This window comes from Saccoglossus kowalevskii, chromosome 21, assembly GCF_978046115.1.
Source record: "Saccoglossus kowalevskii chromosome 21, keSacKowa6.1, whole genome shotgun sequence".
NCBI classification, from domain to species: domain Eukaryota; kingdom Metazoa; phylum Hemichordata; class Enteropneusta; family Harrimaniidae; genus Saccoglossus; species Saccoglossus kowalevskii.
The window spans coordinates 27,376,907-27,402,719 of record NC_140661.1 but is presented as its reverse complement, the minus strand read 5'-3'; the positions used below and the strand labels follow the sequence as shown (position 1 = coordinate 27,402,719).

At 36.2% G+C, this 25,813-nt stretch overlaps 1 protein-coding gene across 1 annotated transcript; it reads right to left on the bottom strand.

The window, feature by feature from the left end:
• Positions 1-255: 255 nt before the first annotated feature.
• On the bottom strand, positions 256-23,940 carry LOC100367183 (CUB and sushi domain-containing protein 1-like). The gene is made up of 16 exons (XM_085495113.1): positions 23,859-23,940; positions 22,323-23,036; positions 16,506-16,532; positions 13,064-13,174; positions 11,749-12,099; positions 11,032-11,148; positions 10,481-10,828; positions 9,553-9,666; positions 8,088-8,435; positions 7,641-7,748; positions 5,713-6,057; positions 4,214-4,321; positions 3,533-3,886; positions 2,622-2,729; positions 1,887-2,234; positions 256-383 (listed from the first exon to the last, which is right to left on the bottom strand). The coding sequence occupies exons 1-16, from the start codon at positions 23,938-23,940 to the stop codon at positions 340-342; spliced, it is 3,627 nt and encodes a 1,208-aa protein (XP_085351239.1). The 3' UTR covers positions 256-339.
• Positions 23,941-25,813: the final 1,873 nt, after the last annotated feature.

Sequence of the window (25,813 nt, the reverse complement as noted above, 5' to 3'; positions counted from 1 at the left end):
AAAAGCAGTATTCACTAAATGACAGAACGAAGTTACCCCAACATATATCAGACTACACATAATCACACCATATAGTAGTGATCTATCACAATGTTAGGTCCATATAAATAGACCATATAAACAGTCGACTTTCATTGTAAATATCATCAGCACCAAATATATCAGAGAATATTGGTTATCAACTTGGTTCACTAAAAGTATTTGTTACATATATATATATATATTATTTGGGTAAGTAGCAATAACACGTGACAATAACAGTGAAGTGCAGTATTTTTATTTCTTTTTATCTCTTTTCTAAAACTTGAAATCAGTAAAGCAGAATCAATGGATACTTCATTATACAACACTGTCATCATTTTCCTCAAGTGCAGATGACGACCCTGAAAATTGAGAAAAAATAGAAATAACTAAATAACACAATAATATATAGCATATAATAACAAACAATTGACGTATCGTACTCATACACAAGACAATACAACATTTAATGTTCATTATTTTTATTAGCTGAAATTTACATATACCGCATTAAGACCAACACACAATAGTCTGTTATTTTCAGATACTGTGTACAGACTCAAGATTAAATGCATATTTTACAATCTGGTAAACCAGTTACATATATTTGAACTAATCAAGTCTTAAAGCGGGTGTGTCGTCACCTGCGCACGCGCGGGAATTGAGTTCCAAGCGATGATAACAACACACGCTAAGGACGCAAAGGCTCATGGGTAGACGCTTGTTTGTGAACAATGACACATTATGGCCATCTGACGCATGCGCAGGTGACGACTCCCTCGCTTTAAAATGAACAAATCATTCTTTCCGTTTTCTTGATTTGTCACTGTGTTCATCTGTAAGACTTTTTTTTTTTATTTCACCCGTGATCCAACGATCACAACACAACTTAACATAGCTGCGTGAGAAAGCCATATGAATAAAAAGCATATAACAAGTACATGTAGTACCAGATGTTCCTTCGTGACATTGGAATATTGGTCATAAATGATCATATCGCCACATATAGAACATGCAGTTTACATACAATACAGTTTAACAGTAATAATTAAATATGAACTTTAAGTATGTGATAAGTGGAAAGAGCACATAAACATATATAATTTAGAAGTTCACAAGGAAATTCTTGTAGCATGGAGTTCAGGACGAATTGTAAATGATTGGGATTTGGATTGTACATTTAGTAAAAGTTTGTTGTCAAATATATAATTAAAATGTAACGATTTTTTTTAAACGCTGTATCTTTTAAAAATGAAAAACAGTGTTGAGTAATAGTATCATCATATCACTTAGAATAAAATAAAATTGCTTGCTAGAATAACAATGGTCGGACAGATTAGAGGGTGAATATATTAATATAAACTAACAAGCACCAAATATATGCTATAACAATCGCATTTCGCCAGATAGAGCAGCACGATGACACAAGTACGAGCGGTAAAGTTGTGATGTTAACAGACAGTGTATGATGTACACTAGTATATTTTTTAGCTGACATGAAAATCTATTCATACCAGGTTCGTCACAGACTTGATTAGTCCTGTACTATTTTCGTGACCCTTATCAAATTATAATTTCTGACTTATTTAATTATAATTTAAAGCGGGAGACTCGTCACCTACGCATGCGCCAGGTGGCCATAGCGTGTAATTGTTTATAAACAAGCGTCTACCCATGAGCCTTTGCGTTCTCAGCGTGTGTTGTTATCGCTTGAGACTCAATTCCCGTGCGTGCGCAGGTGACGACACTCCCGCTTTAACAGAATATTACAAGACTTAAATACAAATATCATGTGATTATCAAATGCATTACATTCTCCAACATAATATTTAACACAATGTAACGTGGTATTTGTAAAACCTTACCTGCATCAGAAAGTGACACATGGAAACCTGATCTGCTGACGCTGTTGTCAGATACGAATCGAATCCACACAGTGTCTCCCGATGAACGGTAATTACTCGGTAGCACACTTCCAGAGTGTGCCCATATAACACTGCTGTTCTGACTGGGATCATTACCATTACCAGAGAAGAAGTAATCATAGCCTTCCTCAGTATCAAAGTCTACAAACTGTACCATGATATCGTTACCGTCTTCATTCGTAGTCAGCCATTGACACAAAGCGTTGTCGGGATAATCTTGAGGATAATTTGGTGACATCACATCTACCTTACCAGCGGTGGGTATAACTGCAGTCTCACTACAGTCAACTGTAATAATATATACAGATTTATTAATTTATTTGAAGTGAGTTAGAATGAAAATACATGTTATGTGTATAGTATATAACACATTTAGATTAGAACAGCCATCACAGTCACGATTGACTTGCAACACAGATCACGTTATATATACAACGATATCGACCAGCGCCTAGTGCGCCTATCCCTAAATCCGTGACCACCAACAAAAATATTAAAAATAATAGAAACCGCTTAGAATCTAATGCTGAATACTGTCCAGTCCAGCTACAAACCAAAAGGTTTCGAGATCTATTTTTTGATTTGATTACAATATCAGATATTCGTGTACATCCCCGAAAAGACTTACAGCGAGAATACCAAATAGAGAGAGAACAAATAAGTTTATACATATACCGGCACACAGGTCGAAGTAATTTCGGCAGCAAGAGTCTGTATAAACGCAGTCAGTTCTACAGCGACAGTCCGGCAAGATAATTCCACAATCATTAGCACAAGAACCGCCTGTAAAATACAAAATATGCGAATAAATATTGTTGTCTACGAAATGCCCACCAACAGGACCATGTTTTTTCCACAATACATATAATCAGAGATATGACACATGTAATTATAAAGCCAACGATGTCACAGATACATTTAACAATCGGGAGAACTGAGTTGGATTACCATGAAAGAATCACACAGGTTCGATACTGGAGCAGTATCCAAAACTATGTCGCAGTTCCCCTACCTCGATAATTCTGAGCTGCAAAGGCGCCTAGTGACGTCACTAGACGTCATGCATACTGTACATTAACTGCACACAAAATATAAATTAAATGCTAATGACCGCTAAGATGTCATTGTGAACGAGACATGTTTTGCCGTTCATGGTTGCATATGTCAGGGAAATGCGATATCTCTATCAGGTGTGCGTGTCCCATTGCGTTAAAGATACATATTAAAGCGCGGTAGTCGTCTCGCTGCGCATGTGCGATATTTGTGTTGATAAACATTGATTTTTCTACAATCTAATGCGCTCTTCTAATGGAAATCACAAGTATGAGGTTTGACCTGGGCGCGACTTGCACTGATTACCGACGGTGACACTTTCGATACCTTCCAATAACATGAAAATTGCTTAATTAAAGCTTGGAAACGACTCATTTCGTACTCGTTGATCTGCGCAACAGTCAAAGTCGCCATCTTTGTTTATATGAGACCCATATATCTCGCACATGCGCAGCGCGACAACTACCGCGCTTTAAGGTAACCTCGCATTACACTGAAACATCGCATATCTTTGCGTATTAAGCTGTGCTTACCAGTATGCGTGACAACTGCATGGAACCCACGGGTTGTATTAATACTATCAGATGTAAACGTCATCCATACACCGTTCAAATCAGTTGCTGAGTAGAAATCATTAGGTGCTACCGAACCGGAATGTGTCCATACTTCACTAGTTGCTTGACTTGGCATAGTGCCATGACCCGCGGAGTAAAAGTCAGAGCCAGCTTCAGTGTCAAAATCAATATATTCTACGCGAAGTTCGGTACGATCTGCTGTGTTAACCACCCATTTGCATTGGTCGTTGTTGTTGTAATTGCTCGGATAGTTTGGGGACATTATGTCTATACTTTCACCAGCCGATAGGAAGTACGAAAAAGTACAATCAGCTGTAGGGAATACAATGAACAGTTATCACTGTGTGTACGTGTTTGGAAGTGGACATTAGCTTACACAAAATAATTATAAAATTATAGCGTGTTTGTTCTTAAAATTAAATCATATACGGGAGTGTTGGCACTGTTGGAATATTGCGAAAATGTTATCGATATGCATGCGCCCTCTATCGGGATACAACTCAGGTAAACTATCATGCACAGTAACTGTACTGACGCACGTGCACCCTACTATCAAGTATTGGCACGTGCATAATATGATAATTGCACAACAATCCGAGTCAAAGAACGACTTAGACAAACAACAATCTAAACTGTTACCTGCACAGGATTCAAAGTAATCTATACAGCAATTATCGTTATATATGCAATCTGAATAACAACTACATCCTTCAGCCATGAACTCGCATTGTCCACCACAGAACGCGGCTGTATCAAAGAACACATATATTAATAAGAAGTAAAGTACAAGCTAAGGCGGCGGCAACATATTGTGCATGGGGCGAGTTCTGCTCCCCATCCTTCCCGAGACCTTACTATGGGGTCCGGGCCCCCTTGCCCCCTCCCCCTCCTGTGCCGCCGCCACTGAAGTACACATGATGATTTCTTAATGCAATGATACTATGCCACGTTGCATATAATTTGAAACATTATTACCGGTTATTATTTGCATTGCTGAATCTAAATCTTTATTAATGTTCGACTCATTTTGGTATTTTGCTAGTGAACTAGATCTTATTCATATTTATGCATTTATGAGTAGTGTAGCTTTATTATCAACGCGTTTCTTGGGAATTTCAAAAATAAAACATCTATCCCAAAGTACAGTTTTTACCTTTGATTTCACCGTGGTGGTTGACAAGCGGAGAAAATACCCGGATGTCCGTTACAAGTGTTGATAATACATTGGGCTATTGGAAAATGTCGACCGATTACATATAAATCATATATTGTCCCAAATTTCCACGCATTTATGACAAAAAATTTACCATTTCTATTAATTTATATATGTTGCACATCTAGGGGTACAGGAGTGTCTCAACAACTAACACAAAGTACCGGTTGTGGTTGCCAGATTGTGAAATTACCCGGATGTTCGCTCGTGAGAATACGAACACATAAATACGGGATTCGAATTCATAACTCAGCAAATGTGCATCGCCACTGTAAGCAGACGCACTCTCCGTGACGTCACTCGCCACTGTAAGCAGACGCACTCTCCGTGACGTCACAGCGCACTGTCATAAAATGACAGCTGACTGACTGAAAAAGACTTTTCATAGTTTATTGTCATGTAGCAAGTTATAAATAAAGGCTGGTAATGCAAACTTGGATCATAGAGCGGATTTGGTGCATAGTTGGATATCGCGATGTTACTTAGTTAGTCTTGTGTTTCATTTTGTGACAGTTCACTCGGTCTGATGGCAGGGTTTTTAACAGCAAAAGAAATGTATGCTATAACCATCCCAGATACATACATAATTAGTTCAATGAATCGAAATAATAATTAAATTTACATAATTACCATTGAAATAATCAATTGCCAAGTAGGGTTCGACATGAGAATATAGCTATCCTCAGTTTACATGTCAACTAATTAATTTTGACCGTGTCAACTAATTAATTCTAGAGTTACAAATTTGTCCAAAAATTAAGCGAAATGACTATTGTTTTTGGTGTTTTCGTGCACACATTAGTAATTACAAAACGATAATCATTATAATATTATGGCATACATAATTTCAAGGTAGTGTTACCACGAGGAAGGGCATAGGTATAACAGATATCACAAAACATAACGGAGTTATCAAGCGACTTACTTGTGTGATAGACCCTCGCGTGGAAACCTCTATCTGTGATGCTCCAATCGCTAGCGGATCGCATCCAAACAGAAGGGTCCGTTGACATAAAATTTGGTGGCAAGCTATCACCAGAATGTGCTACGATGACAGCATTATCACTACTGGGCTGATCAGTGTTGCCACTGAAGTAAAAATCACAACATGTCTCGGTAGCGAAGTCGATATACTGAACAAAAAGTCTTGCGTCATCTTCAGCTGTTAATATCCACTGGCATTGGTTGTCGTTTAGATAATCATCTGGATATTCCAGGGACGTGACATCTACACTGCCACCCACCGGTACGCTGATTTTTACGTCACAAACTAGTGATTTTGAAATAAAATAATATAAGATACACAATATATAAACTGTTATATAACTTATTATATAAGCAAACTTTTCCCACCATCTTTTCAATTCACAAACACTTTAGACATTTTTTTTGATATTTATGATATTTTTTTTTATTTTACACACAATAATTCACAGAAACAAAAGCGTATACACACAGATAAACTGAAAAGAAAACAAAAATGTGATGTGGGCTGTTGTAGCGTTTTCTATTTGGTACCCTTCAATGTCAGCTGATATGTCACTTTAGTCATTGTCTACCACCAACTCGAATAGAAAATCTATCTCTGTATCTTGCACAGAAGATTATACCTTTGTGTATATATATTTATTTAGACATTTATTCAATAGGTAGACCTCAAAACTTCCAAGTCACGATGAATAAACACATCTTAATACCAGACAGAGCCAAGTCATACACATTCCGAGATTTGTAATGTAATTATAGCATTATTGTTATTATTATTGTTTTTTACACTATGAGAATTTCAGACAATTACTCACATGGTGCAAATTTCGAAAACAAGTTTCTGCGACCGTAACTGCAAATTCGCGTTAACTGACGCAATTAGACGTCACGCATAATTAGCATAAATTAGCATATCCACTCGTGAGCGTAGTTCTGTAAAAATGTGACAAAAAACTTATCGCCTGATATCATTTATTTGTAGAGCTGCCCTTGACGTCATGGGCTGTCGCAAATATTACTATACCATGACGTCACAATCAACCTGTTCTACAAATAAGAGAAATCACGTGACGATAATATCATACTGTATATACGCGGATAGCCTGACGAGTCGCATGAGTTGCGCCCTCCGCGGTGCTTCAAACTGATGCAGTTCGGTCGGCGAGGGCCTACTCACGCCTATATGTCAAGCTAATACGCGGACAGATCACGTATAAAATGTCCACATGTCCAAACACAAAACATATTTGAATATTTATTCAGCGTTGTTTAAAACATAATTTTAATACTTTGGACGATATGAGAAAAGTTACATGTAAATTAATGAGAGGTTAAATATTAAATCATACGCAATACCTTGACAAAAAGTCTCAACAATGAAAACATGCATCTCACTAAACCACAATAACCGTTATCAGAAAACTGCTATTATTGTTAAATTAAAAATTGTAAAAATACATGGACTTATTATATTATCTATTATTAATTTAACATAAGACCAAACAACAAAAACTTATGTTGCCCTCAAGTCGGAAAATTGAAAAATTGGTTTGGTAGGTCGGATTTTATTTCTTTGTTTATTTTTTTCAGTGAATTACAGATCAACCCGAGGTTAAAAGTCGCTACTTATCCCTCGGTGACCCTGGGGTCAAACAACGGTCCGGGATCGTAAATTAATAGAGGAAACACGTTTTTACTGCTTAAAATGGTGAGTTTTTAATATTTGGGCCTATTAAAAAAAAAAAAAAAAAAAAAAGAACCGCGACCCGATATTTAATATTTTTCGGTCGGTCGCTGAGGGCAACAGAACATTATTTTGCCTTAGTGACTGAAAACTGTTTCTACAAAACAAAAAAACATACTTACATGCGCAGACTTCGTGATAATCAGGACAACAGTCAAAATCATACAAACAGTCGGAATAGCAGCTACATCCTGCCACAAGGCTGTCACAATTTCCATCACAAGATCCATCTGTCAAGAAAATATTTAACCTTTTCAATAAATAATATCTATTCCAATATTGGATAAAACACTGTTCATAAGTGCATTTGTACACATATTGTTGAACTGGCAAAGTCGGGACTTCTCTTTTGTTTTACAAAAAGAAATAATTAATTGTTTTAAGTTCTAAAAAGGCTAAAATGACAATGAATTATATTTTCTTGTAAAACAAATAAGAAGTCCCAAATTGCTAGTCTAACATATTGTAGAGTAGACCAAGTACAATGAATAGAAATATCCAGTAACAGCGGACGCATATGACCAACTGGATAATATGATAATATTTTGAATGAAATTGAGACTACTCACATACATACGAAACTGTTGCCTGAAAACCTCTCATCTGAACACTGGAATCCGAGTAAAACCTCATCCACGCTGAGCTGCCGGTTGTAAGGAAACTAGGTGGTAATTCCGAACCGCCATGTCCGGCGATAATAGTTGTGTCGGCACTTGGAGTGTCGCCCTCACCGGCCCATACTTGGTCACAGCAGGCTTCGGTCAAGAAATCATCAAATGAGACATTGAGTCTCCCTCCAACGTTAGCAGTGAATATCCATTGGCAATTGGCGTCTGGTGGGTAGTCGGATGGGTAGTTAGGACTCGTCGCGACAACACTCCCTTCAACAGGAACACTGTAATCAAAATTGCAGCCATCTAAAAAAAAATTACGTAATATGCATGTGATTAAATATAAAATCTAAGTTCTAAGAACGCCTATAGTATAAGAGACAATGAAATTGACATCTACGCCTAAATTATATCAATTAACCAATCTTTTGCAATATACCTTTTATATATGTCGCGCCCTCTTGCGCCGAAGCGATTCTATTACGTAAATTGTTGTTTTGGAGAAGGCACTCACACAAGCGGTTAGCCGATATTTTTTGACCCGTGGTCGTCGGTCAACAAAATATATATTTGCTATTTCATTTATTTTTATATAATATATATAATATATATTTTATATAGTTCATTTGAGACAGAATTATATGGATTAGACAAAAACAAAAAACGCTTTCAATTACCATGGCTCTAAAATAATATGCACTAAAGAGAATTGACTAAATATTCCTTTTTGTTACAATTGTAATATATCTAATTTGGCTTTAATATCATAATACAACCAGAACTGTGAAATGACAATCATCTATTGCAGTATTTAATCATATTTTATTGATATTGTAATAATATTGAAAATGTGGTGTTCGCGACGTTTTAAATGAAATAGTTACGTATTATCGTAAATACGAATAACTAATAATGGCCAATTCTGGCGGAGCTACGTAACAGACTGTTACACAAAAGCTGGAATAAGCTAAACTGTACAACTCCGGGCACTGAAAAGGTTTAACATCACATTTTGCAAGAATACGTCTTCAAGTTGAACATTAGTGGATAGTATGTAGAGTCAAATTGTGCTACCCGTTTCTTTTCTTACAGCAGATAAAAACGTACGCCAATACGCCCTGTTAACGCGTGAAAGTCGTCACCTGCGCATGCGTCCGATGGCCATAGCGTGTCATTGTTTACAAATAAGCGTCTGCCCATGAGCCTTTGCGTTTTTAGCGTGTGTTGTTATTGTCGCTTGGGACTCAAGTTACATACGTATTGCCTTTTACTGTCCTTCGATTAAATATTTCTTTTAGCATTATTTAAATTCAGAGACATATCAGTATTTCAATAATTCAAATCAGTGTAGCTTCTTTGCGATACGTGAGCGCAAAAAATACACACATATTATATTCAAATGACAAACAATTTGCAATCTTACTTGAACATGTTGCGTAAAAGTCATCACAACAATTGAAATCGTATGCACACTTTGAGAAACAGCTGCAACCATCTGAGCTGTATGTTTCGCATTCACCATTGCACGACGATGTACCTGGAGATTGGGGAATAACTATGTTAGTTACCAAGTCTCATAGCAGTCACGTAAAGTATCAGAAAGTATTTTATCAGCTTTCGGTCGCCTTTCGATAGATTAATAATAATAATGAACGACCCTGTCACTTTGCCATATTAGATTCAATCCTATGCAAGCTAATATACAGCGTAGACTTACAATCTGTCTGACATTATGTGGAACTCATTCACTGAATCTAGCATCAATATCATGAACCGCTATGTCAAAATATGACCAATTATATTTTACAATATTTGTACCAACAATTTGGTTCGAAACGAATCTGGTTGCTTGATTATTGAAATGTATAATTTACCTAAAACTGCCCCAAGAGTGCCTTGGTATGCAACATTATTATTTAAAAGAATGTTCTAAAAATATATTGTCTAATCAGATGTACTCTCATGTCATACACGGTGGCAACGGCACCGGGGGGGGGGGGGGCTGTTGTCGCCCTCTCAAATCTATCTGAAACCCGTTGTGTCAGCAAAATTTGCCCCTCAAAATGCAGGAAATATCGTTTCAGAGGGTCTAGATTTCAGATCTCGCCCTCATGCAAAATTTAGTGCAGCCGCTGAGAAATGCCTCTCAAAATTATCTTGTTTACTGATTAATGTCACTACTCGTGCTGCCGTTCTACGTTCTGTACACGAGGTCAAGGTAATTTGTATTATTCATACATCGATATGCAAGTCACCAACTTCTTCTACTAGCCTCTACCGAACACCAGGAATGACATTTAACGAACTATTCATATCATTTATATTTTCAGAACACGGTAAAACACGCTAACCTCTATCCCATAGCGTAGCTTGGAATCCCGTATCTGTAATAGAACCATCAGACGTGAATTGCAGCCACACTTTTTCATGGTCGCTGACGTAATTTGGAGGTAATTGTGAACCAGAATGAGCCCATATTTCACTGGTTGCCTGCGATGGGTCCGATCCATGTCCAGCAAATAAATAATCTGCACCTTCTTGGGTATTGAAGTCATTGAAGGTGACGTTTATTCGAGTTCCCTGGGCAGTATCAACAATCCATTGGCATCTTGAGTAGTCAGGGTAGTTAGAAGGATAATTGGGAGTAGTGATAATTACGTTTCCGTTGGTCGGTATTTGTATATCCTCATTGCAATCCCCTAGAAAATAGCATTTGTTTTATTAAAGTAATAAACAATATTATTGAAAAACCACCAGGCACAATTAATAATATCATTTTATTATGTATCACGTCAAGTTTCGTCAATCATCGAACATGTGCAATCGAATATCAATATAACACGATTTGTTTGTCACATTCCGAAATGCCGACAGGATATTTTACAAATCTATATATAATTACCACCGCATATATCAAAATAGTCAGAGCAGCAATCGTCGTCAATAACACAGGTGTCAGTACAACTGCAGTTATGTTGATCATTATAAAGGCCACAAAATCCGCTACAGGTACCATGGCCTGTGAAAATAGGATAGAATGGAATAAATAGTTTTTCAGTTTCCAAGAATGCTTCTCACGGCTGGTAACCTTTATTCTGGTTTACGAATATTTGCAAATAGTTGTAATAATAAGGAAGTGTAAAGCTTTCAGCTTAGCTCAAACGCGAATATCAGATATTATTATACGTCACCGTCACCGTAACGCCATAAGTTACATCATGCCGTAATTTTGCTGTATTGCACTTGGTATTTCATCCTACCATATTAGGAAAAGCGATTACGCGCTTAAACGTCCTCTAATAATAAAAAAACAAACATGGCGGCCCAAAGGGTTTGACCAGACTCCACACAGGAAGTTCGCTAAATCTGTTCAAAGCTTTTTGGATTTAGGCATTCCCTTGATGTATCATTGGCGAAAAGGATCTATAATAATAGGGTTATTACGAGGATACCGCATGCAAAGTATGACAGTACGCCGTCGCATCGACCACGCTGCCCGTTAGTCGACATCCCACTGTACTGTCTTCGGGCATGCTTTTTGGTATTATCGTAATAACCTCATAGTATTTAAAGCAGAACAACATTCCACACTTTATACCACTCAACAACAAAAACTGACCAGAATCATGAGCTACAACGTGGAATCCTCTTCTTTGTATAATAAGGTCTGATGTAAAAGTTATCCAGGCAGTCCCACCATCAGATAGAAAGTCAGGGGGTGGGTTGGCGCCAGAGTGTTGCCATATAACACTGGTCGCTAGACTCGGCGTATCTCCATTTCCAGCGGAGTAGACATCAAAATTTTCCTCAGTGTTGAAGTCGACATGCTCCACGAAGACTCTCGTTCCGTCCTGTGTTCTCAGTATCCATTCACAATCTGAATTGCTAGGGTAATTACTGGGATAATTCGGTGTGAATACATCAATACTTCCGCCATTTGGTATCGTCGGTGTGTTGTCCCCACAACCAGCTATAACATATATTGAAACACATTTATCTTTAGAACTAATATGACTACAACACAGTGGTAGCATAATACAACACAGTGGTAATACAATACAGTGGTAGCACAATACGACACAGTGGTAGCACAATACAATACAGTGGTAACACAATACAGTGGTAACACAATACGACACAGTGGTAGCACAATACAATGCAGTGGTAGCACAATACGACACAGTGGTAGCACAATACAACACAGTGGTAGGACAATACAATACAGTGGTAGCACAATACGACACAGTAGTAGCACAATACGACACATTGGTAGCACAATACAACGCAGTGGTAGCACAATACAACACAGTGGTAGCACAATACAATACAGTGGTAGCACAATACAACACAGTGGTAGCACAATACAATACAGTGGTAGCACAATACAACACAGTAGTAGCACAATACAACACAGTGGTAGCACAATACAACACAGTGGTAGCACAATACAATACAGTGGTAGCACAATACACAACAATGGATACATTTCGTAATCGTAAAAACATTGGATGCTTCAGGCAGGTCATCGATGAATTTTATACCCAAAATGTGAGTTTCTGTTGCTTTGTTTATTGATAGATAGATCGATTGGCAATGAGAAAGAAACCTTATAGATAATAAATCAGAAACAAATTCACAATAACTACTTACGCGCTTCTGTGGGTTTCGGGAACGGCGTCGTGCCTGTTTAGTTAAATGAAAAAGGAAAAAAATGACTTTTAAACAAATGCAATTGTATTACCATACACATGAATATATTTTTATGTTTATTATCGTCTTCAACCAAGATGTCTGTCAAAATATAACATGCTTGGGCAATCGCCACACGATTAATTTTTACATATGGTGTAATATATAATGTTACATATGAAATGAACAACACCACGATGATAGAATTGGCAACTTACTCCTAATATTTACTTGTTTATACTTACGTGGGCACACCTCTAGAAAGTCGTCGCAGCAGTCACCGAGATCTAGGCATGCATTATCACAACAACAGCCAAACGAATTACAGCCTCTACAATTACCAACACATGAAGTGCCTAAAAGAGAACGATACGTCAGAGAGGTCTTAAACGAATTCGAAAGTCACGGGGTGTTGGGTAGATTCAGCCATTGAAAGAGCCCTTCCCAGTCCACTCAAGATTTGCCTGGTGAATCAGGGGCGTCGATCCATTCTGAAAAGTGAGGGCACACTTTTGTGTCCGCGCTTGCGCGAACAGGGGGTGTCTGAGAAAGGGGGACTGCCCTATGTTCCGACATCTCTATGTTCCGACGCCACTGTGTTCCGACACCCCTATGTTCCGACACACAGTATACTTGTGTCAAACTAGACTTGTGTTAATACTGGAAATCCAACTGTAGTGTAGTCCGGCCATGATGCTCGAAAGTCCGTGAAGGCGGGATCTTGCCTAATGTTATCGGATAATTATCAGAAAATTATCAAACAATGTTGCCCATTGTATCATTCTAATACTTTACAATTATTTGACAAGATCCGTATCTGTTGGATGTGGTTCCAACCTTAAATTCTCCGATTGCCTAACTATCGAAGTTTTAGATCGATAATTATCGGAGAATTATTTTACTTTTTTTATGAAAGTTGTACTTTGATATTCATCAGTCGCGGAATTGCAAGGTTGCCAAGTTTATCTACATAATAATTAAAATCATTTATTTATTATGCGAGAGATGAATAGGCACTGCATTTAGCATTCCGTAGTGTTTGCATAAGTTTTTGAGATTGCCAAAAAATACAAAGGTTTCACCACAGTCCCTCTATCATAGTGATAGAGGGACTGTGGTTTCACACTATCTCTTTCCATTCCTATATTGTGTGTTTTCGGCCAACAATCCTTGTTTACCTCCACACGTTATACGTTTTCCTATCAATCTAAGACATTGATAGGTCTCAGAGAATTCCATGTTTAAAAAAATTAAACCACCACCCAGCTGTAGACCCTGTCTAATATCAATCTAAAACATCGAGAATTATCAGATATTTATCCGATAATTCAAATGTACAATAGGCCGGCTTCCTCTAATGCGAGGATATTGCACAAGTTTATACTACCTGCAAATTTGATGCATAATTCATCGTTCAAGGGTAAGGTCCATATTAGACAGATTTCCTTAAGGAAGTCAGAGAGCACTATTCTATTCTATTCTTCGTTGTTCCATTGCATTGTTCTGATATTCCTCTTTATTCTGAACATATTCCCATATGTTACACTCATAAATTACATTTGGTATAATACACAATTTAAATACATATCCTTATATCTGCCAAAACATGTATATCCCGTATTTATACTTTACATTATTTCTTTGTCAATATCCTTCGTGTTCTGCAGATGTATTTGAAACTGCCTATTCGCACCATTGTGCAGTCGTCGATTTTGTATTTTACGTTTGTGTAAATTACTCAAACTTCTTTGCTACATATGTTTAATTTACTTATGTAAATCTTAGGTAAGGCAACGTCTCGCCATTTTTATCTATATGTAATTTCTTGGCAGTGTAATAGCGTTCTCTTATATAAATAAATAAATAAATAAATAAATAAATAAATAAATAAATAAATAAATAAATAAATAAATAAATAAATAAATAAATAAATAAATAAATAAATAAATAAATAAATAAATAAATAAATAAATAAATAAATAAATAAATAAATAAATAAATAAATAAATAAATAAATAAAATATTGAGAAAGCATAAAAAGACTTATTTTCAAACATGAATATGTCATGACTAATTTATTTTATCATAGACAGGATTTGCCCAGAAAATGCTATTTGCTGATTTTGAATAACGTATAATAAAGTTAATGAATTCATAATGTCAATAAGTAATGGATTATACGATGTAATATCCAACGTAATACTTGTACGCTACACCAATATAGCTTTAATTTGATATATAACATGATGGTGTTTGTCTGAGGTAATCCTATTTATTATGTGACAGGCTATTACGTAATTATATCTTTGTATAAGGTTGATCCCATAAAATTCTCTTTTTATTTGACGCTGTGTATAATTTTTTAAAGCTAACATATTTACCCTGATTTTCGGGGGCAAAACGGCTCAGATTCTACAGCCAAAATTGACCAAATTAACTCCTATGTTTCTGAATATTTTATGGCATGTAAATTTGACAGCCTTGTCTTAATTTTAATTGTACAGTCAGTATTCTGTAACTAGACTGATCGCGCTGAACAGAGAAAAATCATGTTGCTTTGTTCTACCATGGGGAGGGGTATTTATCCAATTTTGGCTTCCGACCACTAGTGTACATATTTCCATTGAAAATATGGCACATTCTGGCCGGCTCAGAATTTATTGGATGATCGTCGAACATAAAAGTACTAAACAATGTAATTTAGGTCTCCCCGAGTACAAGTTGGCCCACATGAAGACTGTCAGGTACATAGTTTATTGTTGATCTGAACGTTTGGCAATAATTAAAAAAATAAATATTTTGCGTCTGAAGCTTGGTAGGATCATAGACCCTTTTAGAGGGTCTATGGTAGGATACATCGCGTCTGAGAATATTGCCGACGATGATCACAAAAACACTTCCATGAAAGCCCATGGCCAGAAGAGTGGCAAGTATTATAATCCGGCATAGTTAACATGGCACCGAGTAAATCGACACCCTGTCGGTTTCAAATTTCGATTTCTTACCTTAAAATGCGAAACAAAGAGTGCGCATACTCATTTTCAGCCAATCAGGCGTACCGTAACAGCGAGTATTTCCTTGATTTATCCAGAACTCTATGCGAATCCCCCTTGATTCTGGCTGCTGGCCATTTTTGTTCATGAAATCGTCGGATATCATCAGAAAACGCGGGATTTGTGCAGTTTTGAAAAAAAACAAGTTAGCGATTATGAGCAATGGTTATTAACGTAACACTTGATCCCCTCTAAAATTTTTGTTTCACATTTTAAGGTAAGAAATCGAAATTTGAAACCGACAGGGTGTCGATTTACTGGGTGCCATGTTTCACAACTTGTTTATTTATATACGTATAGCGGATGATTTTTTTTCATAAATTAGTATTTATTGATTTTCAGCCCCCAAGTGACTGTGATCTAGTCCAATGAGAGCAAAGCACAACTGAGAGTCAAAAATTCTTAATTTGTTCATGATAACACACACGTGACATGTAAAGCGCCACAGTCGTCGTACCGTGTCGTGTTTGATGTGGGGCCCATGCGATGCATACAACACATACTTGGGACGCGCGCTATATTCCTCAGTTACACTGACTGCATATGCAAACACTTGCAGCCAGTTAGCGTTACATGAATAGCGACCAGATTTTGGATGCTTGTCTAAACATCTATATAAAATAACGGTACTTACCTGGTGTCGGTTTCGGTGTTGTCTGACCTGTAAATAATAATAATAACAAAACAAATGTACATTATTTCCGTAAAGTATTTTGAGAGAAGTATACAATCAATTGTTTGTGTAGAAGCATAGGATTTATAGACTGTCAAATTGATTGACAGAGAAAGTAGCAAGTAGAGATAGTAATATGAGTTGTTCATTTACTCTTCCATTAAAGGCTAAGCACTTTTTATTGATTAAAGTAGCGTTTAGGATAATTGTAACCTTATTACATTATATATTTTCAGTCAGAACATTTAATAAATGTTCTGAAAATGCTGCATCTATTAAAATCTGTTTAATACATATATGTATGGTGATCGCATGAAAACAATACAAAACTAGAACTGTGCATAAAATTATTAATTGTAATCTATCATCGTATTGACGGAGTCAATCACTTACTCGGGATATATCAACCATTACAGCTGGTATAAATAACGGGGAAATAATATATCTTATTAATATATCTGATATAAATATTTATTTTCTATACATTGAAAACGTTATCTAATCATAACTTGTCTGCTGAGAGCAATCTAGGTCTATGATGTTGATAAGGTGTTTTGTTCCAGGGTTGATAAAATGACCTAATTAGTTTATTTTATCGCACATATGCTTAGTTTTCATCAATTCAGTCCCATTCTAACCCCATTCTCAGTGTCACGTGTTGTCGACGTATAACATGCCAATTGCCAGTCGGTAGTGTCATATGTTTTCTCATATTAAACAGCGCACTGCAATGATATTTCTTCAGTTACGAAAACTCATTAAATTATATGTCAATTTTTTGAAATATTTTCACAATATTAGGATTTATATGAATATTATTTATAGGACTTTTTCATCAAATGTCTTTGGGATAAGATTAAATAATCTCACTATAGAACCCCCTCCCCCCCCTTAAATGTAAATTTTTACCATTTTGTTATTGTCGGTATACTCTCTTCTATGTGGCTCGAGTCTTCTTAAAACACAGAGAGTGTTACTCTTTTTGCTCCTTTCCAACCCCAAATGAAATCATAAATTGCGTTATTTAGTTGATGCATTATATCTGGTGTACTAGGGTTTGGCAGTTAGGTTGTACACTGTGTATATGGCTAAGTTTTTAACCATTGTGATTCTAATAATTAACAATAAAAGTATTTGTCTCCACACAGATTGCAAGGTATCAACGTTTTTCAACTTGATTTTGTAATTGGCTAGCACTATTTTAGTCAGGCTCAGGTCAAAGTTCAGACCAATCACCTCAAACTGATTGTCTACCCAACATATATATGTAATAGGCAAGGGTAAAAAGTTAAGGGCTTTGCTTTGGTTAAACGTCGAGTAAAATGGGATTTAGAGTTCTCCAAATGTCACTGAGATTGTAGGCATCCTTATTTTTTCAATTGCCAAATTGGCCCTGGGATTGTTTAGTTATATGCTAAATGTCCCGACGTTTTCGACATGATATTATCGAAAAAAGGCTAGGTTATTATTGTTAAACCCGTAAATAATACTCAAAGCACAACAGTGGTATTTTTAATAATGATACCTGTGAACAGTCCGGATACAATGATCTTCGAAAAAATCCCAACCCCCGACAGCCTCCGTTGTAAGCGTTGGGTAAACTTAATAAGTACTTTATAATTGCATTTCTTTACTGTTTTTACAATACACAAATGTATTAAACAATATTTCATCATGACGTTAGATAAGTTATGCAATATGCACAACACTGCATGAACCAGGTGTCTGTGGAGTACCGTCTAGATCTATGTTGTCTTAGTTGATAAAAATATTTGTTTTAAAGATAGATAGCATCGATACGATACCGCAATATAATAGTTCAATAATATCGCACATATGTTTAGTTTTCAGAGACTCAGTGCCATTCCATCACACATAAGTACCAACATGAACCATCTCCACAATCAGTATATCTTTAATTAAACTAGTTTCTTTCCGCTACTCAAAATAGGTCAGTGAAAGAACAGCTTGAAAGAAAAATCATGCAAAAATGCATAAAATGTATCTTGTACAACGAACAGTCACGATGATGATTTTACCTTTATTTCGATAGGACTTTCTCCAGCACAAAAAACAAACATTCGTCATTCAACAATTCAGAATACATATAAACATTAAGTAGCTGAATAAAACAAAAGATTTCAATAGCGTTATATCTATTTGCGGTCATTTGTCTTCATGGGAACAGTCACATTTGGTATGATTACGAATTTGGGTTAGCCTTTAACGCGCCTTGATTTTCCCGCCAAAATTTTGATATATTTATGTACATTTTGCTTATTTGTCTATTTTTTTATGGATTTTTGAGAGTTTTCGACCAAATAAACTAAATGGCTACCTACAGTTCTTGATAAACAGTTTTGAGATGAATATGAACACAACTATTTGGTTTTTATTTTCAGAAAAGTGACAAAAGTTAAGATTGCTGGGTGACACTAAATAATACACGTGATGATTCGTAATTGAATGTTTCTGTCTTGCAAGAACACCAATGTTGAACAGATGCTATATTAATGTGCGTAGAATCTCGTAAGTTTCAAAAATATTAACTAATCTAATTACTAAGATGTACATACCTTTCACCAATACAATGACACACAGTGACATTATTGTAACTAACGTACAGGACTTCATATTGGAGGAATGTAGAAAAAAATGCTCTGACGATAAAATATTCTCCCGCAGTCACGGAGGTCAGTGTTGTTTCAGATGTTAACTAGTTCGTATATATGTATGTGATATAAACAGGTGCTATTGTACACACTATATTACGTGAGTATTTAATACTACCAAATTAATCTGATTCGTCCGTCAATGTCACGTGATTCGCGACTGCGTATCAAAACGTAATTTATAAAATTCCATTATATACCAAACAATACAACCTATTTACATTTTGAGATGTTTTGGTTAAACAGTGGAAACAATGCATATTTTGATATTTTCATATACAATAAATATGATTTTGAAATGTGGGTGGCACGAGAGAGACCGCCTTTGTCAAAAAGCATCGGGTGAAGTTGAAATGGTTTGTTAGTATTTCCATGGAGGTAAAAAAATTACCTCCATGGTATTTCCAGGTTGTATTATTGACTGCCTTTTGAGTTTTATTTACTTAAGGTAGAGAGAGCATTATTTGAATACTTGTGACAAAATATCTACAAAAAGACCCAATAAAGTATATATTTTTAGAGTCGCCAGAGTTCAAGCTTTTTAGAAATGTTTATTTTTATGTCTGTATCCACGTTCTGTGACGCGTGACACGCTCATATGAAACATATTACCTTTTTGGAAAAACAAATAAATTACGCAATTATGCCGCGTTTCAAAAAGTAATGTACTGAATTCCTGGACTTACTGTAAAACATGTCTTTTTAGCTAGCATGTTATTTCAGCTAATTTAGCTAATCTGTATTTTCGCGAATTTAAGATGAAGCCTATTTAACAGAAAGTATATTCTCACTATTATATTGTCGACACTTTAGCTAAATTAAGATTCTGTTAATTCATGCCAAGAGTCAAATCCGCTAAAATTGCATGCAGCTATTTCAACATGTTCTACAGTAGTTTTAGTCCCTATCTGAACTATCATACGTTGAAAAATAATCTATGAAATAGTTTGCCTGGACACATTTAAGTTTCTCTCAATGTCATCTTAAAGCTGTGCAAATTTGCTGTTAATCCGACGACACCAGGCGTACGCTATTTTTTGTTAAAAACAAATTACGAATAATTTGATATACATAAACACCTAGAAAACGTCGATAAAGTTACGAAGAGAATTTGAAGTCTGTCTATCGACGCCAGTGGGTTGTTTTCAAGTAAAAATCTGCTATAACATTTGTAGGAGCATCGAAAGATAAGAAGCAATTGGCAAAAAAGCAAATTAGGAATGGGAAATTAACAAAGATGGAATGGGCAAGTTCTAATGACTGATAAATTTATAACACATGTAAATCGCAGAATACTTACAAAAGGCCATCAAAAACTGGTAACCATGTGACAGGCACGGGCTTGTGAAATAAAAAAAACAGGAACGTCAGATTGGAAGAGCTAAAAAAGCATGACTGATTGTTTGACCCCAGTAGACCTTAAATGATTTTCGAGACAGTTCATACATTTCAGAATAACGACTTTTGAAAAGTGATTTGCCATACTAAAATATGCCAACGTTCTTGAAAAAAGTATGATTCAACTAAAAAATACGATAATTTGAATGAAAAATGTTTTATTTTTTCGAAAACCGGTGAAAAAATATGACTGTTGGAATGCCAGTATGATAAGCCATTTCCGGGGCTTGGGTAATTTCCCGACAGTTCGAAAATTTCGAGAAAAAAAAAAAATATTTGAAAAGTTTTTTGTTGTTGCTAAACTAAAACACGCCAATGGTCCTACAAATAATACAAGCAAATAGTACGATAATTTGAACAACAGGTGTTTTAATGGGTGAACAAAATGCTGACCCAAGACAAGTCGACGCCGCCGTTTCTGGTACCGGGTGATTTTCAGATAGTTCGAAAATTTCGAAATAATAACTTGAACACCGATTTGCTAAACCTTAGACAACTAATAAGTGGTTGTCTGATGCTAAACTAACAAACGGCAATTTAAAAAAAATAGTATGATTTGAGTAAAAACTACAATAATTAAACACAATAATAATGAAAGTAGTATGAATTCACCATGAGACTTATTGTCAACTAATTTTTTATTCAGTATTTTCTTTTATTTCTTTTGCTGCCATTCCAAAGGCTTAATAAATTTTATTATTAGAACCATTTTAAAAAAATTGCACTCAAATGTTAACCATATGACTATAAGAATCTCTCCTGATGAAATTACATTTGGTATCTAATATCAAGGTTTTATACTGCTACATCAAAGAAATGTACACCCCAATAAGGGTAACTAAATAACACTAATTCGTAAGGTTATGCGAAATTTATCTTCTAATCCATTCTGAACATTTCCGGTCGATAAGGAGGTGCCCTGCTACGAGGGAAACTAAGTTGTGAAGGCCATCTTTAGTGAATGCCCAGTCCTTCAAATAGAACTTTGTCAAAGTTTACTCGTTTACTCATTGTTATCACGACATATTTCACAAATTGCAGTTTGGGAACATTTCAGTTATGAGAGAAAAGATTAGAAACGTGTGTCTTGATCACATGGCACATGTGACACAAACACTAGTTTTTGAAATGCTACTGGTGAGACAGAGAATCAGCTTTTAATTTAGTTATTTCGCCATCAAAGTTATGTGAATTGATTTGCACCAATTTCAAGAATGTCATTGCTAGTGTGTTCCATGCTGCAGGGTTTTGTACCTCTGTCATTGTTGTGGTAATATAATTACTGTTGACATAACAGCACAACAGCACCAGTCTGTTTTCAACTAGTTGTTTGTCTTTGTTGAACTACGGTTATTCCTGTCATTTTATATGAGCGCCAATATTCATATATTGTATGAATTGGTCTCTCCCACCTAGTACCTTGCGCATGAGTGGATAGTTTTAATGGAATTATGGGTAATTCATTGTCGGGTGGTCGAGAAACACGTAGTTTGCTTTTACTGTATATATAATGGGAACCTTGCCCTTTTTATATAGTGTTCTAAATAATGGGAACATGCATTTTAACATTCTGTCGCCAAGTATATGCATACTGTAATTCAAACATGGGTGTTGGTTACTAAACTAATTAATTGATTAATAACTAGCCGAAATTTCATAGTGTCTCATAATTTGGAATCGAGTATGCTTTGATAAAATGTTATCATACACTTTGTTAAAGGGCTTCTCGCGTCACTCGAAATTGTGAAATGCATAACATTTTTCTTGTGTTCATCCATCATCACGCGAACAGTTAACTTGTCACCAGCATGCGACTCCCCATAATACTGTATATCTAATCCCTTGATTTTGTAATCAGCTATATCATTGGTGAATCCCGGCGTCTTGGTATACATGACAGCCAATCCTGCAGCATTCATGCAATATCTGATGTACACAGTATTATTAGTATGGTCAAACGAGTCCATATCACTATGCGTTACTGACAGTGAATATTCAAAAACAACATTTCCAGTCGTTTGATTATCAAACTTGTGTAGAATAGGTCGGGCACTCTCAGAAGCTTTCGGATGAGTCTGTGAGAGCCGGTTCGGTAAAGATGTCGGTCGTCGGGATTCACGACTAATACATACGTCTTGAACGATGATAGAAGCAAGTAACGTGCCTGTAGTTTTCAGTCGTAATTCTTGGTAGTAATATATAGATGATTTACCAATGTGTATAACTTTAACTGATACTGTCACTGCCGTGGAGAACAATCCAATTGAGGTGTAGTATCCCGGATGTATGTTAACTTTGTTACTTCTGACAACTTGCATGTTCGAGGACTTCGCTTGAACAGCAAATTCACATGGTAGATTTTTATCAGCCAAAACTCTCAGTGTTTCAAATAAACGTAGAAGATTCCATATTGAATATACACCTGAGTAATGATTTAAAAAGAAGTTTTTTTTATAAAAATATGTGTGTATGCTAATTATCACTTGGATCATTTAATCAATGTTGTATCTATTATCAAGTTACAATATAGTAACTAGCAAATGCATACATACCAGACGTAGTAGTCAGCTTGGTCAAAACGGAATATCAAATACGGAAATAAATATTTAATTTTAAAAAACCCAAGTAAATTAAAATGGAAGTTTGGATTGGATGCCAATATTGTAAATTTGTTGTTGACACAGTATAGGGAACAGTGTTTAGGATTAATGTTAAATAGATTAACAACCAAAGGACGGTGATAATCACGTGACGTCTTCAATGTGACAACGCATGTAAATTATACGAGTATTGTTTATTTGCATCCTCCGCGGTGCCCTTAACCCAACACAGTGGGGTCTGATGCCGTTCGGCCGGCGAGGGCGCCACTCATGCCTCCATATCAGACTGGGATGCGCGTTGCACGACCACGTGCACTGCCCTTCAATCGAAATCATATCACAGCACAGCACAACAATGTAAAACACAGACAAACGCAACACACAACCACATACAAAATAACAACATAAAACGATAAATTTGCATATCATAAAATAACCCATATTTTCAGTCAGTTTTAAAATATTTGGTCTGGTCTGGTTTTCTGTGATCAATGAAGTGACTCTAGCGTTTCCGTCATCACTTCATTGAATGACAATTTCTCCAAAGAACATTAATATGAATAAGATCTTGATTGGGATATTAATTTGATGTTAAAGTGAATTGAATGCAAAATCTAACTTCAATATCTAAGAAGCATCCATACCTTTTCTGTCAAAATCACCATAGTTTAGTCCATCGTGAGTGCAAACCAGTTCAATCCCATCCTCTGACACCAGTCTTTCCATGATGAGTATACTGATAACATACACGTTTCCTGTAAACAAAATTTGAATATCAGGTTTCTGTGTACTGGAGACAAGACATAAACAAATAAATGTGAAATTTAGAGGTTGAACTTTTGAAAATCTGTGCAGGCGCTTAAAAAGAGAATCTATTTCTTCCTAAACGTATCATGAGCTAGATTTTTTGTCTCCAGGAAGGTGTCAATGATGTCTCGAGATTTTGTTCTTAACATTGTATTGTTTCTAGCGATGTCTTTGTTCTCTCTCAGAATTTAGAATAGCCCATTCCTCAATCGCCGAAATAATCACCCACCGTGACGTTAATTTAAATCATGACACAATACCCGTACGTTTTCAATATAAATTCGTACAGGCGGTTATGAGTGTTCCATAATATATCTTAACAGAAGTGAATACAATCACTCAAATGGTGTCAAAGATTAAAGGCTATAAAGATCATTCTGCCATGTACCAGAATTGGACAAAATCCAACCATGAATGCCAGAAATCCAGTTCCCGAAATATTTGGTTTTGTGCATTTTTGGTTTGTAGCATTTTTGCGACAAAATCAGCTGTGATACAAATGTTGAAGCAAGGATTAATTCTTCGCGTACCGGGGTCAATAGCATCACCATCTTCTGTTCGCATCCCTGGTCCACACTGCTTCTAATCCAATTATGTGTTTTCTACAAACACGTGCACACAGCATGGTTTACGCTGACAAGTCCCCGGCATAAATGACGCCGGGCCCTCTAAAGTCACATAAGCCAATCCCATTGGAATGACTTATTCCGTTAATGACATTATACCATTTTTTTGACATTATTAATAACAAATGATATCATCTTAAAGTTGTCACATTTAATGGATAAAATGTTATTTGATACTCACACACACTCTGAATCACCCTACAAATTTTCGAGTCAAGTTGAACGAAAACCGTTCATGCACGATCAAAATGTACTTTAAGCTGAAATGGTTGCCATTCGGCCATAATCGGCCAATATCATAATTTAACAGAACGTGATTTTTCTAGGCACCAAGACGTAGGTGCGAACGCCTGGACAAACAGACAGTTTTTGGATTACCGGTATGTCCGACTAACAACAAATCAGATCAAGAGATGATCAATTTACGCTCATTCAGACAATGAGGGCGCTATAACACATCAAATACGTTGGCCATGTCCAGTTCTGTTGAAGCGTGTACAAGAATTTGATACATCAAAAAACCTGTCGACAACTGTTTTCTGATTGGTCTAACTGTTAGATATTAGGTTTATGTAGCCAATCAGATACAATCTTGTAAGTAGCTTTGCATTGACTCCATATTTGCCTACGTCAGACTTGGGGTCATCCAGGGTCACAACGAACGTTATTCACTGTAAATACCCCGTATAAATGAAAACAAAATTAATTAAACACGATAGTTTAGACAAAATATATAACTATAAATATGTCCTTACGCCAACCGTCTCACGGGAATGGTAAAATACCGACCGGAGCTATTTTCAAACTCATCGAAAGATTGACTGAGACCAGTGCGCACTGCATTGAACGAAACACACAGGGACGTATGTGGCACGATGTACAGTCATTCCAGGGTTAGCTGTACAGCCTTAGGCACCGTTGAATGTAATCAAAGAATTGCAGGTAGCCATTATGAATATGCATCAATCTGACATAGTACTAAACTCACCATGCGATTTCCTCGCCTTCTGTACGCACAGACAAATGTCTCGTGGGATAATAAATGTATAGCCAACACGGGTCCAATTTTCAAAGGTCGATATCGACGAACTATTGCAAGGCCAGAGAATGGCCGTACCACAAAATAACGACCGTGTGTCAATCAGGCAAAAATTTGAACGTGTAAG